The 24,158-nt window shown below is 39.4% G+C and overlaps 1 protein-coding gene across 3 annotated transcripts in view; it reads right to left on the bottom strand.

The window, feature by feature from the left end:
• The window catches only part of Focad (focadhesin), a 315,631-nt gene that overhangs the window by 111,974 nt on the left and 179,499 nt on the right, over window positions 1-24,158 (bottom strand). For all 3 annotated transcript variants that reach the window (XM_060365822.1, XM_060365823.1, XM_060365824.1), the window contains 3 exons: window positions 7,185-7,319; window positions 3,214-3,264; window positions 1,704-1,787 (listed from right to left, as the gene is read on the bottom strand). In XM_060365822.1, coding sequence (XP_060221805.1) covers window positions 1,704-1,787; window positions 3,214-3,264; window positions 7,185-7,319 — 270 coding nt within the window. The remainder of the gene's footprint in view (window positions 1-1,703; window positions 1,788-3,213; window positions 3,265-7,184; window positions 7,320-24,158) is intronic.

Here is a 24,158-nt window from a genome sequence, read left to right as displayed (position 1 = left end):
GAGGTACTTGCTATGCTATTATTTAAATGATCAACTTCCTACTAAAAACATAATAAAAGGTGTCCCTGCAAGTGAGACTAATCTACTTGTGGGACCTTTCACACCAAATCTCCAGCACTGTTTCCTTCCTTCCTTCCTTCCTTCCTTCCTTATTTATTTATTTATATAGTTCCTGTATGGATTGGCCTGCATTTGTTTCTGTGCACCATATTGTGCAGTGCCCAAAGAGGCCAGTAGAGGGTGTCAGATCCCCTGGGACTAGAGTTACAGATGGTTGTGAGCCACCACATGGATGGTAGGAACTATACTCAGCTCTTCTGGGGAGCATCCAGTGCTCTGAACAGTGAGCCATCTCAAGACCCAGACACATATTTTAAAAGCAGACATGGATAGTTAACCTCAGTAAAGTTTGAAGTCCCACTGGTTTTCACTATAAAAGATCTTAAATAAGCCTTCCCACTTGTAACCACAGCAGGGCAAGCTGGCCAGTTAAGTCTTTGTGAGTCCTCAATGGTATAGGAAACCCTGCCTTGCTGATATGTGGCTTCACAGGACCCTATATTCCACTTCTTTTATATAGCAGCACCAATTCAACCCAGTAAACATTAACTTGGCCATGTCCCAACTAGCTTCTGATCTCTATTAAGACTTCATGCAGAACAAAAGCCAAACATAACGTTATACTTGAGGGATGCAAAGGAATTCACAACTCCTGGTGCTTTCTGGGTACTATTAAATGTAACTGCATATAATACAATATAATCTTTTACCATTAAGGCATCCATTATTCGTCTGTATTACCTGTACTAGTACTGGCAATGAAAGCAAAATCAGAGCTTTACCTCCTGAACACAATCCATTATATTAAAGCTGGTTGAATTAGCTAAGTACTCTTTCTTTCTTTCTTTCTTTCTTTCTTTCTTTCTTTCTTTCTTTCTTTCTTTCTTTCTTTCTTTCTTTCTTTCAAGACAGGGTCTCATTATGTAGCCCCTGGATGGCCTGAAATATACTATGTAGACAAGGCTGGTCTAGAACTCATAGAGACCTACCTACCTGTGTCCCTAGCATGCTGCAATTAAAGGAATACATCATTACACACACCAGGTACTAGATTTTATGTTTAGTTCAAAAGAAAAATAATCACCTATCCTCAACACTGCAATAACAATATTAACATTAATAACTTATTTTAAAAGCTAAGCTAATACCACAGATTTTGCTGAGCCATAAGACGTAACAACTCATTTCCCATCTTACTGAAGAGGAGATTTTTTTTTTCCTTATGGCATTTGTTGTTTATGAAAAATAAAGATCTTAGCAGCACAAGAAAGAGAAAATATTAATCTGTGGGGCCACGCTTGGAATTGAACTCCTGATGGCACTGTGGCATGAAGGAAAGTAGTTACTGGAATGGCACAGAACTTCTAGGCAAGCCATGACCCCAGTCACTTAGGATAACTCCATTTGCACCATGTGCCTTTTACCTCCTTCAAGGAGATTCAGACCCATCCCTTATGAAGCTTACGGACTCAGAGTTTCATAGATTAAAAAGAATAATGAGCTAGTCACACTGAATGGACACTAAACCTTCAGGTGCACATATACACTCATCAGGAAAAGAGCTCCTATGACCATGGATAAAGTCATATAATCCGGAAAAAAAATAAAGAAGAGATAGCAGCGGAAAAAGCTGAAGTGCTTACCTTCTCTGGCAGGTGAAGAATGGTATGTTCTCCTGCACTGAAGTGAGACAGAGATTTAAATGCAGCACTTGCTACAATGGGATCCTGGATGAGACAAACGGAAAACAACACACATGAAACATCAGATCTAGGGGAGGCAAGAAAACCTTCCCTGACCAATGCCAAACCTCTACAGTCAGCATTTGAGAAACAATATTCAGGTGCTGCGTAGGCCAAAAAAAGACAAGGCTTTTTTACCAGACACTTGAGAAAAGAAAGTGTTTCTCATTTAAAAGAAAATACTGTTTAAAATAAAGTTGGAGGGGTGCAAAAAATAAACAGAAAATTATTAAGATAGAGGTAAGAATGAATGACCACTGTCAAATACTCTTCTGTAGAAATTGCCCTAAACAGTAACAGAAAATAAAACTGAGCCTCTGGGCTCAGAAATACTATATTTTTTATCCTAATTTAGCCCTTAAATTTACCAAATTTTTTTCTGATTTTTATCTTGAGAGTCCATTTACATATACCAAATCTTGTCAAACTTCTCACTTGGTAAATTTTGCTACATATTAATTTTATTTAAATGTTTGGTTAAATTTTCCAGTGAGCCCATGTCAACCTGCTACTCCCTTTGCTGTTCAGTTATGACTATACATTCGGTTTGTTTACTAGATATATGATTTTTCGGGTTATATGTGAGTGAGTTCTGTTATTTTGTGTCTTTCAAAAAAATTGGTCAATTTCTTCTAAATGTCAAATTTATGTGCATAAAAAATTTTTTATCTAATTACTCAGATGCCCCTGAATTAGCATGGATTAGTAGGATGGTACGGTTTAGCCTGACAAGCCTGTGTTTAACAGAACAAGTTGTTTGTAGTCCAGGCTCATACACCACAGGTCAGGAATGGCCTCTCCAACTCTCTACACTTCATTGGAAATGGTGCCTACAAGCCACATTCAAGGACTGGGGAGATGGCTTCTGCATTCAGGAAACATGACTACCTGAGTTTTAGCCCCCCCCACACACACACAAAAATAAAATAAAATAAAAAAAGCCTAGCATGGTGATACGCACCTGCACATATCTCACTACAGGCTACACTGCAGTGCACCCATGCCAGTAAGGGACCTAGTCTCAAAATGACTGAGGAATGACATCTGAAGTTGTCCCTTAGCCTCCACATATATCAAACATGCATGTGCCCACATAAACATATAAACACCCATATAAACACACAAACTGTACGGTACTTGACTTTTTTTTTTTTTTTTTTTTTTGGTACATTTATGTGGAAGGGCCAGGAAAACGAAAGAACCATATAAAAACAAGAGATAACATCAACTTCACGTCTGTCATTATTAATGCGAGTAGTTGAGAACAATTTTTAAAACTAAACTTAGTAATAGTCACTTTAAAAAAAAAAGGGAAGAATTTAGCTCAAGAGCGCTAATTGTTTATCTTGAGTGCTTTTTTCACAGCTCTCTCCCCGATTTGTTCTGAGTCACTGATATTCCTATGCAGTACCTTGTTTTGAGTGTGATTCCAGAGTAAGCTGAGGACTTGAACTTTAAAATTCTGAAAAAAAAAATCAGGAAACATAAAGAAAATAAATCAAGAAAAGGTTCAACTTAAAACAAAGAATCTTAAATAACAAATGGTAGAAATTAAGCTACTTTTTAAGTCACTGCATCATTAACTGACTCAACCTGTTACACAGAAAGAAAAATCACTCAAGCCCACCATCTAAATACATGTATAACTAAAAATGCTGCAATGACAAGATCTAGAAACCTGACCTTTTAGTCTCATCCCCTGCCCAGAGGGTCCCCTTCCTCTACCTGGATACATGCATGGGGTGTGATTAATTCCCTGTTAAGCTATACACGTCATACAGCAGTCACTGGGTCTTTTCCATTTCAAAGACTTTAAACACAGATCCTCCACCTATTCCTTTTAGTGACAATTATTTAATGAGTAAGTCAATCAGAACTATTTGCCTGCTGGGATTCAGGGTCTTCTTTGTGTCAGCCAGGGTTAGGGTTAGTGCTTGACCCTCTGAATCATACTCAGTTCCTCTTTTCTCCTTGGCTGTACAAAGTCCATGCCCCAGACGTCAATGGGAAGCTACATTATATATCTTCAACGTCAAAGTCTGATGATGGCACTTAAATCAGCATTCCTATCGGTCCCCCTAACAAGGCTTGTTGCTTCCTCTGCTACATTCATTTCCCAGCCCTTGAACTTTGGAAGACAAGGACGTGGACCACAGAGTATAATGGGAAAGTAGATGGCATCCACCTAGAAAATCCCAAGTTCAGACACCAACTTTAATTACTTAAGGCACTTGCCTGGCACATATCAAACACTCAGTAAACGCTGATTTCTTAGGTGAATATGACTCTTAAAACCTCAGTGCTTCAATCTTAGTAAGAATCTGAAAATAGTATCTACTATTATTTATCAGCACCACTATGGCCTAACATGGCTTGAATAAGCATATACTGAGTACATGAAAAAATATACTATAACTTATAGACAGCAATTTTAAAAGCACAATCCAATTAAATCATGGACTCTATGATTCACTGTTGATAGTTCAATAGGGAAAATAATGTATCCCTGTAGTACAAGATAGAAGTCAAGTTCATAGAAACATACAAACAAGTTTGAGAGCTGCAGACTGAGATAAAGCAATTCTTTAATTCATTAAGCAGATTTTATAAATTAAAGATAAAAGAAAGGTTATCTAGTCAGAGGAAAAAGCATAAATAATAGAAATAAAAAGGTTTGAAGACACTTTGGGAGGCATCCTTTGTGTCACTGGATGGCTAGGTAGGGGACACTAGAGAATGGCCATATTGTAGAATGTAGAATGGGTTTGCTGGAGTTAACTGCAGACAAACTAAAATATCTAAAGTGACTGACAGGTGATAGAAGTGATGAAAGAAATGCTTTGGGGCCCTGAGGAGAGCTGGCCCCAAGATCATGAGAGCAGGAGAGGTAGCCTCACAAACGCTGTGGCACTGGGTGAGGTGCCCAGGGCAGTACTGGAGAGCTCACCCTATGGTGCTGGACAAGGAAAGCTGGTAGCCTGACCAACTCAGCTAACACCCAACTCCAGATCGAGGGCTTTGAGTTGGCCCACCCCAATATCTACCTCATCTTTGAATTGTTGAGCACTTGAAGGAGTCAGGCCTACAGATCCCATTATACAGGGCAATAACAGGATATCTGAGAGGAGTTTTGGTGAGGATCCAGTATTGAAAGTATAGCAGAAGCCAGACACCTTGAACCAGATCAGTGACACATTTGCAAGTAAAGCTGTGTGGACAAAAGGGTATACTCAGGGACACAGTGCTACTTCCACAAGATGTTTTGTTTTAATTTTCATTTTCTTTGTTTCATTTTATTCTTTGTTTTGTTGTTGTTGTTTTTATTTTTATTTTTTTCTTTTAAGGGGATGGTGCAAGGCCAGAGAGTAGATAAGAAGGGATGGGGAGATGAGTAGGACTGGGTTGCATGATGTGAAATTCACAAGGAATTTTAAAAAAGCTTTTTTAAAAAGAAGAAGAAGAAATGTTTTGGGAAAACTGAATTTAACTATGGCTTTGACCCAAATAAAGCATTAAGCAGTTAGATGAAAACTACCTAAAGACATACATAGGAAGATTGAAGATTAGAGGGGGGAGAAAGAGAGGAGAAAGAAAGGCAGAAGAAAAAAAAAGAATGTGAGAAAAGAGATGGGGAAAAAGTAAAGAGAAAGAGGAGGGAGAGGGAAGAGGAAGGGAAAGAGGCAGTATGGAGGGAAAGAGAGTGGCAGAACCTTCCACTGTGTCTTTATTTCTGCTAACCATTGAGTACGGTTCCAGTACAGACCACGGTACCTTAGAAGAAATGGGTTAAATAGTCTCAATGCTGTCTGCCTGAATAACAGAAAACATGCTGACATATAAAGAAAGACCAAGTAGATGTAAAATCTGAAAGAAAAGATCAACTAGGTGTGGTGGCGCACGCCTTTAATCCCAGAACTTGGGAGGCAGAGGCAGGCAGATCTCTGTGAGCTTGAGGCCAGCCTGGTCTACAAAGTAAGTCCAGGACAGCCAAGGCTATTACTCAGAGAAACCCTATCTCAAAAAACCAAAGAGAAGCAGAAGTGGAAGCGGAAGTGGAAGAGGAAGAGGAAGAAGAGAAAGAAGAGAAAGAAGAAGAAGAAGAAGAAGAAGAAGAAGGAGAAGGAGAAGGAGAAGGAGAAGGAGAAGGAGAAGAAGGAGAAGAAGAAGCTGTTGCTGCTGATGATGATGATCTAGGCCAAAGGCAATTCTCAGCCAGGAATATACAAACATCAAAACCAACACATAAAAACTACTTCACAAAGTAATTTACAATAATAATAACTCTAAGTAAAAGCAATTCAAAAGTACAAGATTTCAGCCATTGAAGACAGAAAATGAATGAGCGCAATATGCCACTGATATCGTCGATTTTAGTCGACATCACTCTTGATCACTTACCCTGTAGGCTCTGGACATGGTAAGGCTGAGTACCCAAGTATTATAGCCAGAAACAAAGACAACTGCTGTATAACATACCCTAAGGGTGACAACTGCATTGCTTCCACGGTTCACTCAGCAACTACATACATACAGACTTGGTGCAGCCCTAGATGTTCAACCACAGCAATGACGAATTCGCTTTTATTCATTGTGTGTCATCTTAAAGGATGGGAAATAAGGCTGGAGAAACAGTTCAACCGTTGAAAACATTCCCTGCTTTTCTAGAGTACCTGAGTTAGGGTCCCAGAACCCATGCAGGTGGCTCACAACCATCTGTAACTCCAGATCCAGAGACTCCAAGACCATTTCCTGGCCTCTGAAGATACACAAACACACATGGCACACAAGGTACATGCACAAATGTGTGTGCACGTGTGGCATACCTACATAAATAAAAATGTGACTAGAAGTGTTTCCTGAAATTCCTTCTAGTCACCTGATCTGAAACACATGTGGGACTGTTACAGGATCTTGTAGTATGATAGTTTTTTATTGGTCCTTCAGATTCTAAACTGAAAGTTCAACAGTGAAAATACACTATAGCTCTTTGAAGAAAAAGGAGTAATGGTGAGAAAAAGAGACTATAGCTTATAAAACTTAAGGCATACATGTAATTTTTATTGTTGGAGTATTTCACTCAAAAAAAAAAAAAAAGAGCTAGGGAGAAAGTATTAAGGAGTGCCATAAGAATTTTACAGCAAAGATTCTCCTGAGTGTTTCAGGCTATTACAATGATAAACATGACTTCATAAAACTGGGAAAATACTTCCTGCCTTTATAAGTTTTATTGCTTACATTTTATGACTTAAAACATTTATAAATGGTTTTAAACAATCACCCTTTATGTAAACTAGTTGTTAAAATGAAGAATTAATTCCAAAAGTAATGATCACATCAGACACCTTTCCTCAACTTACAGCTTCTTGAACTCCAAACACATACCTCATATTCAACTGTATTGACTGTTAAGGAAGGAACCAGAGAAAACAGTTCACTCAGGGTCTTCAATATGAGCGGTCTTGTGTCACAACTCAGCTTTGGAGAGAGAGCATTCCAAGTAGAGCGAATGCAAACAACCTATGAAACAAATGTAAAAGTCAATAACTAAGAAAATTCAAGCTTATATAGAGTCGTAAGTTACAAGTATTAAAAATCGTCAAGCATGGCGGTACAGGCATGGATCAGGCTCTTCGGAAGCTGATGCAGTAGATTCCAAGTCAAATTTGTCTATACTGCAAGACAAATCCAAGGCCAGCCTGGGCAACTTAGCAAGACCCTGTCTAAAAATAGCAATTAAAAAAACAAAACAAAAAGGAAGGGTACTGGGAGATCTCAGTGAGCATTCCTTTGCATGTAGAAGGCCATGGGCTCAATCTTAGTCCCCAGTTCTTCAAAAAGTGGCAGAAAGTTCTCTATTCTAATATAAGAAGAAATAAGGACATTGCAAAAAGATAAGCTTCTATAAGGTAGTAACCATTAAAAGAAAGTTATAGATCAACTTAAATTGTTGAAAATCCAACTTGCCTCACATAATTGTTTTTTTAACTACTTTGTTTCAGTTACCAAACTTCCCCAAGTTATGGTTTAAATATCAAACATCACTCCCCCCTCACACCAAAGCTTAGCACCGGGCTCATGAAGCTCTCTGAGGATGACACTGAGTCTGTTAAGTATATCAATGAGTTAATCCATTCATAAGTTCACAGCTGAGTAGGTTAGGTAGGAGGGGGCAGCTGTTGGAGAAAGTAGGGCATCTGGACTGTGCTTGTGAAGGGAGTGACTTGTGCTTGCTGCTCTCCCCTCCCGCACCCACTCTCCTCCCCCTCCCCCTCCTCCTAAACATCCTAGGCTGCCATGAGATGACCAGACCTTCTCTGCCATAGGACCCAAAGCGAAGGAAACAGAACTGAAGTGAAACGTCTCCAAGGTGAGGGAAAGCAAGCTCTCCTCTTAAAATACCTTCTTGGGTATTTTGTCACAATAATGACACTATCACACCTCTCTCTCCCCCTCTCCCTTTCCCTCACACTCTCTGAAATATACATATTAAGCTTCCTACATCTTTTATATGTGTGTATACATGTATGTATACTTATTTTTAATATCCAGTCCCAAAAACACATGAAAAATATGTAAGATAATAGTAAAATATTTCATCCAGAAAATTAGGGGGAGAGGGTTAATAGATATGAATCAAAAACTTCTCAAGTAAATTTGCCTTAGAAAAAATGTTAAGGAAATGATAAAGTAATTTTACTTTAAATAATTAAAAATTTCTAAAGTAGTTTTGTATTAAGAGGCTGCTAAGCAAATTTGGCCCATTTTCCTTAAACCAGTATTCCTAGTCATTATATTATCTGATTTTGAAATTATTCAAATATCTTCCTTTAATGTTACTCTTAATGTTTAGCTCTAACAGATGATTTTTTCCACTGATAGATATTTTACTAAAATTTTAAGACACAGGCAAGAAAACTGTCAACACAGGACCAATTAGTCCAATTGGTTGACTAAATGGATTAATTGGACCAGGATTAAACCTTCTAGAATGCCCATCTCTTCTTTTATGCTGCAATTAATATATACAACTTGTCTCTATCTGCAGTCATGAATTATTTAGGAGAAAGTACATTAAGTAGTAATTGCAGACATGTCAAAGATACATGAATAAAATATGCTTAAAATATACAGATTAAAAAATGACCCCTCATTATATAAATAAACATCCTTTATAAGATGTCCAGGTTTGCCCAGCACTGGCCATGGATGGACACCTTGTCTTCATGTACACAAAAAAAGGTAACTTCTAGGCTGCCTTCTTTTCCTATTATTATTATTTACAATTTATTCACTTTGTATCCCAACTGTAGCCTCCTCCCTCATCTCCTCCTGGTTCCACCCTCCCTCTTCCTTCCCCCCTTGTTTCCCTTCCCTAGTCCACTGATAGGGGAGGTCCTTTCTCCCTATTATCTGGCCCTAGCCTATCAGGTCTCATCAGGACTGGCTGGATCCTCTTTCTCTGTGACCTCCTAAAAACACCTTGCCAGGAGAAGGTGATCAAAGAGCAGGCAACTGAGTTCATGCCAGTGACTGCACCTGTTCCCGTTACTAGGGCACACCTATAGACACTGAGCTGCCATGGGCTACATCTGAACAAGGGTTCTAGGTTGTCTCCATGCATGGTCCTTGGTTGGAGTATCAGTCTCAGAAATGACCCCTGGGCCCAGATATTTTCGTTCTGTTGCTCTCCTTGTGGAGCTCCTGTCCCCTCCAGGTCTTTCATCTCCCCTTTCTTTCATAAGAGTCCCTGCACTCTGCCCAAAGTTTGGTTATGAGTCTCAACATCTGTTTCGATACCCTAATGGGAGGCTACCTTCTTTAAAGTCAATGTTTATTCATCTTGAGTTGTCCACTTGCATATGTCCTAATTTTTTCTGTTGAAAACATTGTGTATGCGTGTGTTTACACGAGTATGTTCATATGTATGAGCATGTGTGTTTGTGCATGCATGAGTGAGTAGGGTATGTGTATTTGCACATGTGTGTGTAGATGATTTGCATTCCATGGCAAGAGTTTTTAAAAGTCATTCAGATTAATAAACCATTCTTATAACAAGAATGAGATAATGTTAGCCCTTCCAAGATTTAATAAATTTATTATTCTAATAAAGAAAAAAATGACCCCTCATAACCAAACCTTTGGCAGAGTGCAGCGAATCATATGAAAGAAGGGGGAGTCAGTATGACCTGGAGAGGACAGGAGCTCCACAAGGACCAAATATATCTGGGCACTGGGGTCTTATATGAGACTGTATCTCCAACCAAGGACCATGTATGGATATAACCTAGAACCTCTGCTTGGATGTAGCCCATGGTAGCTCAGTATCCAAGTGGGTTCCCTACTAAGGGGAACAGGCACTATTTCTGACAGGAACTCAATGGATGGCTCTTTGACCTCCCCCCACCTCTGAGGGAGGAGCAACCTAGGCCACAGAGGAGGACATTGGACCCAGTCCTGAAGAAACCTGATAAGCTAGGGTCAGATGGAAGGGGATGAAGACTTCCCTTATCAGTGGACTTGGGAAGGGGCAGGGAGGAGGTGGAGGTGGAGGAGGGAGAGTGGGATTGGGGGTGAATGTGGGAGCAGGCTACAGCTGGGATACAAAGTTAATAAACTGTAACTAATAATAAAAAAATAAAATAAAATAAAATAAAATGACCCCAAACAAAGGAACAGAAAGAATACCTCCAGAAAAACTTGAATTTATAATTTCTGCTCTAATTTCCTCTTTCCAAGAAACAGAAAAATAATTGTCCTTTGCTTTGGAATCAATTACATGATCTGAAGTGAACAAATATTTACCCAAAAAAAGGAATACTGTGTGCAAGGCATGATAGTGGGCATAATTACAAAAATATAGCTCTAGTAGTTCAAATAATCAGTGTCTCAAATAATAATTAATACTAATTTAAAAGATGTAATTCCTTAATAGCTACCCACAAAGCAACATGTACAGATCCAAAGCAGTTCACAGAGCTAGGAGGGAACACACATAAAGTACAGTACAGCCCACTGAAGAATTTATCAAGCTGTACTAGACAGAAAGGGAGACATGCAATTCGAAGCTATTCTGCATGCCTGGAATTATTTGAGCATAAAGTAGCTGAAAGATGAATCTAGAAAGGAAAGAAATGTCTGTGGGTAGGAATCCTGCCATTGAGTATCAAGAAATGGTAAGACTTGACAAGGACTTGAAGAAGGAATGGGCGCAAGTGATTCAGAAACACCACAAGATAGCAAGCCAACCATGAAAAATCCTGGGTTGGCACAAAAAGTATGCATCCTGGGAAGGCAGGTGCATCACAGAATTTCTAGAACACCAGAGGATTCTGACCAAAGGTAAAAAGAAAAATAATGTCAGGAATTTCAGAATTGGGGAACACACAAATGAAAGAGTCTTACTCCATAAGGAACCTTTTTGTTTGATAACATTATGCTGTGGCTCACCTAAAGGTCATATGGTAGTCTTATAGCCCAAGTCAAAGTAGCCACCAGATCTTCCTCCTCTCATTTCTATTTCTAACCACTCACTGAGACAGAAGGACTGCAAAGCTTCCCAAGATACTATGCTCGGTAAACCTGATGATTGTCTTTGTTCATCCCTGACCTTAAATGCCTACCTCATGCCAGTCTTGGTTGTTTCAAGACCTATTTTAAATCCCACTTCCTCATGAATGTTTTCTCTTAAAATTTGAGTCCTCTTTCTATTCCTCTTTTTCCCCTTCAACTTCTAACACTTAAATCACTGTGCCTCTCAGTTTAGCATTTAATTATACACTGTCTGCTACTGCTTGCTATTTTTGTGTATGGAAACTGTCTCTTCAGCTAGATATTAAGGTCTTAGAAGACAATGACCATGTAGCCTGGTTCTTGTCCTTCACTCACCTAGCACAGTTGTATGTAAGAAAGTATCAGTCTTCATCAAGTACTAAAGGCAACGCAACACTGAGGGGCAGAAATTAAGACCTCGGGGCAAGAACAAAGAATTTAAAGAACAGCGGTGAATATTTGGTGTTGGCTAACCCAGTCGCTGTGTTCTTCCCTGGGGAAGGCTATTTCTCCCACCCTCAGCATTCCTTTATTGACAGTAGCTCTTTGTGTAGAATGAAGGTCTTGTGGGCTTTTCCCAATCCATTTTAGCAGGTCTCTTCTTGTCCTATTCAATCCATGTTTTGGAAGCCAAGTTAAGTAAGCCTTTAAGGGTGGTTTTTCTGACATTCCTGGAAACACAATCTCACAGCAAACTTCACGTTTCTCTAGCTCTTAGACACTTTTTTTCTTTTTAATTCATTGACTTTACATCCAGATCAAGCCCCCTCCCTCCATTCCTCCCAGTCCTACCTTCTCTCCCTCTTTCCCCTATCGCCCCTCCTCTACTCCTCCAAAAGGGGAGTGACCCCACACCTCCTCCAACCCACCCCACGGATCAAGTTGCTTCAAAACTGAATGTATCCTCTTCTACTGTGCAGCCCAACCAGGGGGTGGTGATACAAAAGTATGCAACAAAGTCCATGTTAGAGACAGGCCTTGATCCCCTGTAGGGGGCCTAGGTCAAGCCCATACATGGTCCTTGGTCTTCAGTTCTTCAGTCCCCTTTGAACTCAGATTCATTGATACTGTCAACAGAACAAAATAGCACCCTACAGATTTGGAAAAGATCTTACCAACCCTACATCCAACAAAGGGCTAATGCCTAGCATTCATAATAAAGAACTCAAAAAATTAAATACCAACAAAACAAATAACCCAATTTAAAAATGGGGTACAGAACTAAACAAAGAATCCTCAACAGAGAAATCTCGAATAGCCAAGAAACACTTACAGAAATCCTCAATGTACTTAGTCATCAGAGAAATGCAAATCAAAAGACTCTGAGTTTCCAACTTACCATCTTAAGACTCTTTTCACACCCTCTTCTGTACTGATCCCTGAGCCTTAAATATGGGAATTATTTTATATTTATGCACTTAGATATACATATGTATACACACACACACACATATGTGCGTGTGTGTGTATGTATATATATATATATAAACAATGAAAAAAGAGGCCATGAATTTGAAAGAGCAAGGAGGTATGCTATATTGGAAGGTTTAAAGAGAGGAGATGGAAGGGTAAGAGATATATTATAATCTCAGGAAGTAAAAGGAAAAAAAAAGAAAAAAAAACTAAAAATGTAAAAGCCTAAAACAAGCATAGAAACAAATCTAAGAATGGCAAACAAGAATGCTTAAAATAAATTTGCAGGTAAATGGTGGGAACTAGAAAGGATCATCCTGAGTGAGCTGTCCAGAAGCAGAAAGACACACATGGTATACACTCACTCATATAGACATATAATATAGGATAAACCTACTAAAATCTGTACACCTAAAGAAACTAATCAAGAGGGAAGACTCTGGCTAAAATGCTCAAACCCCATCCGGAGGGGCAAAGAGGATGGACATCAGAAGAAGAAGAAAACAGGAAACAAGTTAGGAACCTGCCACAGAGGGCCTCTGAAAGGCTCTGCCCTGCAGACTATCAAAGCAGATGATGAGACTTATGGCCAACTGTTGGGCAGAGTGCAGGGAACCTTATGAAAGAAGTGGGAAATAGTAAGATCTGGAGAGGACAGGAGCTCCACAAGGAAAGCAACAGAACCAAAAAATTTGAACACTGGGGTCTTCCCAGAGACTCATACTCCAACCAAGTATCATGCATGGAGATAACCTAGAACCCCTTCATAGATGTAGCCCATGGCAGTTCAGTGTCCAAGTGGGTTCCATAGTAATCGGAACAGGGAATGTCTCCATCATGAACTGATTGGCCTGCTCTTTGATCACCTCCCTCTGCAGCCTTACCAGGCCACAGAAGATGACAATGCAGCTACTCCTGATGAGATCTGATAGACTAGGATCAGAAGGAAAGAGAGGAAGACCTCCCCTACCAGTGGACTTGGGGAAGGGCATGCATGAAGAAGGGGGAGAGAAGGTGGGATTGGGAGGGGAGGAGGGAGGAATTTATGGGGGATACAAAGTGAATAAAGTATAATTAATAAAAATTAAAAGAAAAAACCATCACCTCTTTAATTCATTTTTGAAAAAAAGAACTCAGAATGTGAGTTGGAAACTGAGATGGCTGAAACCTAACAACCTGGGTCAAAACCAAAACCAAGGTAGAAGGAAACTGGAAAGAGGGACACATTTATTGGAATTAAGATCTGGGGTAAACTGGTGAAAACGAGATATTTGACACGTGTTTGACTACGTATAATGGGAAGACATAACAGAAAACCATCCTGCGGACAGTGGGAAGACAGCATTCAAGTGTGAGGTTGGTCAGACAATGGCTGTCAGTCAAATATTCCTGTAGACTGATACACCATGAAAAGGTATGCCTTTGCGGGTTGATGCCCCAGGTCCCGCCTCTGAGAAAAAGGTATCTGACGGGTCTGATGCTCTTTGGGTGGATGACACCTAAATGAACATCGGTACAAAGTCCCAATTTATTTCTAATATCAGAGATCAGACCTCTACTCTTGCCTGATGCGTCTAAAACAAAAAGGGGGAACTGTAGAGAGCTTCAGAATGCTATGCCTTAAAGATGGAGCTGGTTTCCGCCTTCCACCTTCCCAATGGTGAGTGCTCTCTGTCACGAACAATTCCACATTTGGCTAAGGCTGAGGATCTGGCTTGCTTCCATGTATGTGGACCTATCTGCATTGCCCATGTGGCACGCCTGGGTTGGCTACCCAGAGGCTATTTAAGCTGTGGGCTGGCTTTCCCCAGGGTCCGAGGATTGTTCAAGGTTCCTGAATAAACTGCATTGAAAAAAAAAAAAGAAAAAAAAATAATAAACTTAATTTAAAGTTAAAGAGAAAAAAAAAGAAAAGGTATGCCTTACACTACAACCCGATGCTGAAGAAGCAGCAGGATCAACAATACTCTCTAGCCATCAACTACAGAAGCACAAAGGGAGCCAGTCCTTTCTGAGTGTGGAAGAAGACTATAGTCTTCGAGCATATTCAGAGCTTTAAATTTTTTTTTTAATTTTGTCCTCCAATTAAAAAGTTTTAAAAGTCATGCCTCCAAAGGTACTCTCTCCATACCCTGAGAAAGCATTCTAGAATCCCACAGAACGCAGGGCCTGACATGTATGCCAAGTGTACCCCAAACAAGAGGGCTTTCCCTAGTCCTCTGACCTTCCCTACCTATGCTATTCTTGATTGGATATGACAGACCTAGAGTCAAGACTACTTGGCATGAGCCAACTACCTCTGTGCTATATGGCTCTCCTTGGATCTTGTGGATACGGTCAAGGTTAATCTGTCAAGCTGTTTTAGATTAGTCTGGCTTTTGCGGGCTTATTTTTCTCTGCTGTTCATTAACCCATAACTAATCTGTCTCCAGATATAAATGAACTTTTTTTGTTTTGTGTTTTGTCTTGTTTTGCTCTTGAGACAGGAGCTGGCCTTGAACTTGTGGCAATCCTCCTGCCTCAGCTTCCCAAATACTGAGATTATAGGCCTTAGTCAACATCACTACCCAAACTGACTTTTAAATTTCTGTAATATAGTTGAATTTAGAGGGGAAAATGTAGGGAGGGGGTTAGCAAGCAAATAGGTATATAATTGCATATGGTTACAATTTAATGAAAATTGTCAATTTTGTAACCTAACAACTTAAACATTCACACTGAAATAGGAGACCTGGATTTTAGCCAACTGGAGACAGAGAGTTGGAACTGAGACACCCACTTAAAGACTGGCACCTGGAAGGGCCTGGTTTAAAAAATTGGATTTGAAACCAGGAGGTCAAGGAATGCAATATCAGAAATGACAGAGAGCTGGGACACCTGAAGCACTCTGGAAGGACTTTCAAATCATATACCAAAATTTTGCATGTAAATATAAAAACAGGCCTCCCTAAAAATGAGCTGATGAGGAAAAATAAAAATAACCAGTGACAGAGTCTATCATGAGTGTGAACTGCCAAAAGCAGAGGAGGATTTCATTCTAGGATCTTAGGATAATAAAACAAGTAAAAGTAAAATCACTTCAAAGAAATAATAACATGTTGTTTACAAGCCAATAAAAAAATATGATGTATTGTAAAAGAAGTGACAATCTTTCAAAATAATAAACTAAAAGTTTTGGAATTTAAAAATTAGAAGGGAGGGCCAGCTAGATGGCTCACCAGGTTGCCATTTGCCTCATGGGGCCTCAAAATGTGAATTGAAGCCCTGTAGTACAATTAAAGGTTACGAAGGAACATCCAGACTCCACAAATTTGTTCCCTGACCTCCACACATGAACTATGACATGCACTCACACACATGTACACACAGGTGCACACATAAACAGACACACACGGACACAGACACACAATAAAAATAAAACAAAATATTTTTTCATTACAACTTATGGTCACCCACACCTAAAATCACAGAATCTAAGAGGTAGAAACAAGGAGGATGATAAGTTTAAAATTATCTGTTCAGCTTCATGGAGAGTCTGATGTCAGCCTAGGGTGCATAGAACTTTTTCTTTAAAAATAAAATAATAAAAGTAAGAAATGGGTTGGCGAGATGTCTTAGGGTAAAGGCGCCTGCCATCAAACTCTGACAACCTGAGTTTAATGTACAGGACCCACATGATAGGAGAAAAGAACAGACAATCGAATGTTGTCTTCTGACCTCAAAACAGATGCCGTGGCATGTACACCCACCCACATACATGCATACACAGCCACATGCACACAAAATAAATAACATGTAATAAAAACTTGAACTGAAGTCATGGGCATCATTAACCCAACAGTCAGTTATCCTAACTCGAACCCATACAAACGTTATAAAATATAATGAAGGTCAAAGTTAGTGCTATACTTTAGATCTTAATTGTCTCCCACACAGCCATGTTAAAGAAACAGTCCCCAGATTGTGGCACGTGGGAGGTTTCCAGTCAAGAAATCCTGTCCTCGGAGCCAGATGTAGAGCCCTGGTCTCCTCCTTGACCTTTTTACTCCTCTGTCATGAAAACAACTGTCTCCACCATATCATTCCCAACATGGTGTTCCTTGCCACTCAAGAACAAAAGGGGCCAGTCAGCCAATCGGGTTTATAAAGCATACTGTCAACAATCGGGTGTGGACTTGTGGAGAGGGCAGAGAGGGTAACCTGAAAGAGCTCTGAAGGGCCAGCATTGGAACAATTTGATTAAGTTGCAGGATAAATGAGTAGCAGTATCAGTAAGCCAATTAGCAATATTCATTGACATAGGAAATGGAGAAATGAACACATGCACGTTGGAGAAGAAACAGCCTTTCTTTATAAAAGAATCCTAACTGACGAATGTAGAAATGATGAAAATAAAATTACCTCCAGGCAAGTACCACAGGTCTCACTCTCCAGGCAGCACCTGCTAATAGGTGCTGAATTTGGTACACAAACTTTGAGAACAAAAAAGACAACTGCACCATTATCAAAACAGCTTTCCCAAGAAAGTTATTAATTATAAATGAAAAACAGTAATTACAGTAGAGAAATGTGGCATAAATCACCTTTAACATGGAAACAAGATCTACATTAACATTAATAAAATATATTTCACATCTCCCATGGCAAGACATGCGAAGACAAGAAATTTAGTTCTGAAATACTTCTACCAAATAATGAGGAATCATCACATATGCCTAAATTAGGGAACATGTTCCCAAATAACTGGCCAGGAATCTTTAGAAGTATCAGGATTAAAAAGACCAAAGGGAGATAAGTACCAAGAGAGATTAGAGTTAGGAAACATGAAAACTAAACTCCATGTGGACCCTGGCATGGAAGGGGGAACCAGGAAGAGAAGATGAGTGGGGAACCTGGCAACAACTGACTAAAACTGACAGCTAGGTTACTAGCAGGCAGCAGTGCCAAGCTCTCAGTTTTGATAACTATATTTAAGTGACATCAGTAAGCAGTTCAGACAAGGAGGCTGGGTGGGAAGTGGACAAGAATTCAAGCTTCTGCATTAGTGCTAATAAGACCTTTCTAAGGGAAATAATTCACATATTCACATATTGCCCCAGGTAAGCTTTTCTCAGCGTACACACAGTTACGTGAGCACCCCGATCAGTGTGAAACCATTTGGGTCCTCCTTCCTCCAAATCACTGCTCACTGCTTACTCTCCACTTTCTCTGAGCCTTCCCGCCCCTTAGGAACCAGAGGTCCACCTGGTACACTCGACTGTCACTGTAAGTTGAATCAGAGCATGTGCTCTAGTATAGCTGGCTTTGTTTATGTAGGGTGCTGTTTTTAAGGTCCATCATGTAGCAACATATATTGGCACTTTTAACTGAATATCACAACATTCTACTTAAGATATTTTCTAGATTATTTTTAACCTCTCCATAACATTTTAAAATTAAGGGTTAAAAAAAGAACAGAAAAGAAGCACTAATAATAATAATAATAGTTAATAATATCCAGAGTCAATAAAGACATAAACCTCAAACCTCAGTGTTAAAAGGTTGTTGCTGCTGCTGCTGTTAACACTGCGACTGTTAAGTGATAGAAACAAAGAGGCCATCTTCAAAGCTACGAAGAACACATACTACCTGGCAAGGAACAGCCTAAAACAATAGACTTGGGAGTTAACAAAGCAGAGATGGTGAAATAAAGTCACAAATGGAAACCATAAGAGGGAAACTGCCAGTCAGGAGTGCTAAATTCACCATTCAACAGAATAAAACAAAACAAACAAACAAAACACAAGCAAAAAGTAAGTGCATAAAATCAGGATCAGAACAGGCACAATACCTATGAATTACATGCGGATAGCAAGTTAATACTGAAATACAAATGACTATTTGTATTGTTGAGTTTGTCTGAGAAGCAATTCATCCTGTTCTAAGGGCTTTCATTATACATATTTTATTGCTAAAAAAGAGAAACTTTTCCTGTGTTATTCGTCTGCAATGGAAGCAACAGAGTGGAGAGTAAGGTGACTGTGGAGTGAGATGCACTAGAAGGAGCACGGGACCGCAGGCTTTCCCATTTCATAGCCGTGTGACTTGGCAAAGCCATTAATCTCTCTGGCTGTTTCCCCAGCTGCAGAATGGAAACAATACTAGTAGCACCTGCTCTTTGGATAGCATGAGGTTGACTGTAAAGGCCGCGTCGACACAACTGCATACAAACGTGCTTTATGTGCTTAAAAAAAAAAAACATTGTTATTGGTGTTATAACCAATGGGGGAGGGGGACCAACAAACCCCAGGAGCACTGGAGCTTTTTGCTCCTAATTCCTGTGGTACAAAATTACTTTGTTCCTCCATGAAGCACAGAGCGCTATCTCCTAATCTTACTTTCAAAAGCTATTTCTAGAAATTCCTGAGAGCAGCCTACTCCTTTTGTCCTGATTCTTTACTCCAACAGAGAGAACGCTTTATAAAAACCCTTAAACTATGAAAAATGCCTCATGTGCCCTTTTCATAATGAAGGTAAAAGAAACTGCCTTTACAATTAAAGGACTCAAGCCATCATCATGTAGTGAAGCCCTCTTAAGCCAATTCAGCACATACAATTCATAAAACAGGATGCTTCTGTTACCAAAGTACAATATGCAGGGATAAGAGGAAGCGTAAAGACACACAATCGATGGGACAAAAACAAGAGGAAAAGCTCTCTTTCTTACCCAAATAATATGGGCTTAAAGGTTATAAATATTTTTTTTAAATGACTAACACGATTTTATTTGTGCAATTGCAGTGCTTTACTTTGTGAGACTAGTTCGTTGGGGAGGCAGTGTTGTAGGAAGAGAAACAGAGATCGGTATAAAGACAGAGCAGCCTTTTTATGTCTCTTACCATCATAACAGCAGTCATTCCAATGATTCCTCGTTTGTGTCTGTTCAACCTTTGTCCTGTTCGCTACAAAGAACACAACCACACATTTCTAAATCCCACCATATTGAAGGGATGAAATCATTTGCTCCTCCCACATTAATGAGCCCCAACACCACTTTCCTACTTCCAAAGTTACTCAAAGAGAGTACTCCATACTTTTGAAGTATGTCCTTAAAGCACTCTGCTACCTAGAGAGAAGAGGCGAAAAAGTGTGAAAGTTATACAAGCAAGAGCTGACAGTCTTCCATTGAACAGACTAATCTGCTAAGCAGTCAGTGTAGGCGTTCCCAGCTCAGGGGCCAAGCAAATTTTTGTTTTTTAATTTATTCTCTTATATATTACAAACCGCCCTCCTCTCCTCCCAGTCCCACCCCATCTACTCTTCCTCTGTTTCCCTTCAGAAAAAAAAGCCAGGCCTCCCAGGGATATCAACCAAACATGGCATATCAAGGTAGAGTAAGATTAGGCACATCACCTCATGTTAAGGCTGGTGAGGCAACCCGGTAGGAGGACAGGGGTTCCGAGAGCAGGCAAAGGTGTGAGAACAGCCTGAATCCCTCTGTTAGGAACCCCACAAAAGCACCAAGCTCCACAACTATAACATGTAACTGAGCCAGGAAGACTTTAATCAGATTTCTTTTCTATTCCCCAGAGTGAGAAACTGCAGGTTTCCTGAAGCACCTCCCTGTAAGGAACAAACCTTCAAACACAAACTCAACCGACTTCTCTAAACGAACAGCAACTGCACCATACAGAGGAGGAGGTCCCAAGAACACACTCATCTTTTAGTGGTACTAGATTCTGTCGGAACAAATCATCTACTTTCTTGGTATATGTTCTTTTGATTCAAAAACCGGGAGAAGATGTGTTAAAGTGTGTGTATTACTGAGGACACATGCCACAGTGCACACATAGAGGCCAGAGGACAACTTTGGGACATGGTTCTTTCCATCCATCTTGCTGAGGCCGGATCTCTCCTGGTGCTGCTGTCCTCTACACTCCAGGCGAGCTGGCACATAAGCTCCCAGCAGAGTCCCCTTTAACTGCCTCCCATATCACTTAAGGAATTCTGGGGTACAGATGCAACTCACCACATCCTGCTTTTTGTGGGTTCCAGGGACCAAAGTCAGGTCATAAGGCTTACAATGTAAGCACTTTAACCTGATAAGCCAATTCCTCACTCTCATTTTATCAAGACATCTTTTCCTTTTTTTATTTTCTTAAATGAAGTTTGGACTCCAAGGTGACAAAGGAAAATAGAAATTCAATCAGTGTAGCTTAAGACCTACCCACCCACTCCCAAAAAGAACCCAACCACAACTACAGTAAGGTTGTCCAGAAAATAATTGAAAGCAATGTAAATTGAGTATTTACTAGTACAAAAATAAAATACCATCTACCTCTAGTTGGCCATGATGGCACATGCCTATAAATCCCAATGCTCTGGGAATTGACATAAGACAATCATGACTTAAAGGCCTGGCTAGGCTATTTTTAAGAACCTATTTTTTAAAAAAGCCAAGCAATTTAAATATTCATGTCAGTTTTAAAACAAGTCTTTAAATAGAAGACTATAATGAGCACACATATTGAAAAGTATGGCCTACTGAATTTTCATATTGAAAATTGATATTCTGTGTGCTACAAAATTTGATAAATTAAGCCGTCACTCCAGAGGCTTTTTAAATACTGCAGAAAATAATTACACACTGAAAAGGTGATGCTCTGATACATCTATTGAGCCTAACGGGCTGCAGAAGATGAAAATGCACATTTCTAAATAAACAATACTGACTAAAGAAAACCTAAGGTCCAGTGGAAATGGTTCTTCCTCTCCATTCAGACACATACTCGGAGACTAACGTTAGGTATGGCTGACTTACACAGACAATCGTAACTCCTAATAACAAGAAGGACACAACCATTATTCCTTCCAGGAGAGGCATTTTCCTTCTCAGGCAGCTCTGATTGAAAGACACACTCTATTACCTATGAACACCAGAGGAGGGAAATCAACAGGCTTCTTTAGGAATTGAGTTCTTCGTCAAAATAAAACTTTTCCTCAAATAAAAGTCCAAACAAATGTAAACAAGGTTTTTTTTCCTCATTCTAGAAAAGCATTTCCACAAAACAAATTCATTGATGAATAAATGAAAGAATGAGTGAGCTTCATAATTCTACCACCATCTATTATAGGGTTTTCATTGAAGGGGACAGATGGTTAATATTTCAGAGTTTAAGACCCACACATTGCCCAAGTATGATTGTCATGGCTACTGGACTATGCCCCCGTAGCAAGAAAACAGACCAAACCAATATATACACAAATGGGTATGCCTATAGTCCAATAGAACTTTATTTATAAAAACAAATAGTGAATTGAGTTGGGCCAGATAGACAGAGTTGACCAATCCCTGGAACAACTGCAATATGTGATGGTTAATTGGAGACAACTTCACAATTAAAGTAGACAGATGCTCTGGAAGAACCACGTGAGACTCTCCACTGGGTAAGGGCTCTTGTTATAAAACAGTATCTAATTCAGTTGGTCTACTGCAAAGGCTAAGCATACATTTTTAACCAGCTCATAGGTGACAGTAACTCCTAACAAGAAAACCAGACTTTAGGAGGCGTGTCTCTCTGAGTTTGAGACCAACTTAGTCTACACTGATAGTTCTAAGCTAGCAAGGGCTACACAAAGACAACTTTTTAAGCAAATGAGCAAGAAGAGAAAGAGAAGAAGGATGGACAAAAGAAAGGAAGGAGGAAGGGAGGGAGGGAGGGAGGGAGGGAGGGAGGAAGGAAGGAAGGAAGGAAGGAAGGAAGGAAGGAAGGAAGGAAGGAAGGAAGGAAGGAAGGAAGGAAGGAAGGGAAGAAATTCTGAGTTAAAAATATTAAACTACATTAATAGATTTGTCTTGGAATTTCAAAACAGGAAGGGAATTATCGTGAGGCAACAAGCCCCAGACTTCCCCAGAATAGCCCCAATACTGGGAAATCTTATGGCCTCCCCCTATAAAGCAGTCACTTGGCAATGGAATCTAAAGTTCAACTTTAGGTACACTCTTCCACTTTTCTATATACAAAAGGCATGAAGGTAATGTCAACTATTTATTCTCATATTGAAATTTCAAAGATGAGACTATACTTTATAAGCCTTTTCTCATAGTCAGACTAAATTTTTAACATGTTTAATATACAAACATGACTAAATAGCACCACTAAAAATGTTTTTAAATTCCCCAAAGTTCTGATAGTTCTTTACATTACCTAGCAGTAACAACTTTTTAAATTATTCACATAGACTAAATACTATATGAAAAAGCTTTCACTGAAGTTAGACGACATTAAACCCTAGCAAGTTAAAAAAAATGTTAAAAATAGCTAACATTTCCCTAATACTCAAAATTATTTGCCCTTTTTTCATCATTTGAGGAGTGCAAACCGAGCAAGTGCTATGTATGAGGTACTAAGCAGGGACACTGGTGAGAAGAAGAAAAAACAATGGCTGCTAAAATGCACTTCAAACCTTCAAGAAGCTCAAAGGGAGAAGCAGACACAAGAACATGCATTCCAGAGCTTCAGGTGGGGGGTAATTGTGCAAGTCATGCATTATATAGAGAGTAAAGAATAAGAAGGGAACCCATGACATATATATGATCGTGGAGGAGATAATATAGAACAATTATGTACCCAACAATTGCTAGATCTTTACAAATTCCAATACACTGATTCGCCTGTATGGGAAAAGTTGTGATCACAGCATAATATAGCACAGTGAGGAATTATTGGTGCTCATGCAATTTCTAAGGGTTTTGAAAACTTTTCACAAGTTGGTATCTAACGTTATAAATTCGAGGGTTGTGACAGACTTATTTGCTAATATATTATAAATATTGCCAGTTTAAAATAAAACTGCTAAAATACTCTACAATGTTTATACTGTGAAATAAAATGTCATTGCAAGATCTTCAATCATTCATTTTATAAAATATTCAGAAAATGCCTAAAAATGATTTCAATATAATAAAAAATTATTTCATTATAACTGCATTGTCATTCCACTTCTTATTTATCCAAATACATTTTCATGGTTGAAAGCCAACCATGGATCACCTGTCCAATGTCCCTACTATAAAACATGTATATAGACCAAAACTATTTATTTTTCATTTTCTGACACTGTAAGACTCAGGTGCTTTTTGTTCATTTATTTTTTGTTTCGTTTTGGGTTTGTTTGGTTTTTTTGAGACAGGGTGTCTCTGTGTAGCCTTGGCTGTCCTAGACTCGCTTTTTTAGACCGGGCTGGCCTTGAACTCACAGAGATCTTTCTGCCTCTGTCTCCCCAAGAGCTGGTATTACAGGCATGCACCACCCAGCTTCTCAGGTGCTTTTTAAATTGGGCTGCACATTAGTCACACAATCAAGACATAAATATACTACAAATATTTAAAAGCAATCATTAGACAAGAAAGGG

The sequence above is a fragment of the Meriones unguiculatus genome, chromosome 12 (assembly GCF_030254825.1).
Source record: "Meriones unguiculatus strain TT.TT164.6M chromosome 12, Bangor_MerUng_6.1, whole genome shotgun sequence".
Lineage (NCBI taxonomy): Eukaryota > Metazoa > Chordata > Mammalia > Rodentia > Muridae > Meriones > Meriones unguiculatus.
Note: the sequence above shows the minus strand (reverse complement) of the source record. Positions and strands in the feature narration are given on the sequence as shown.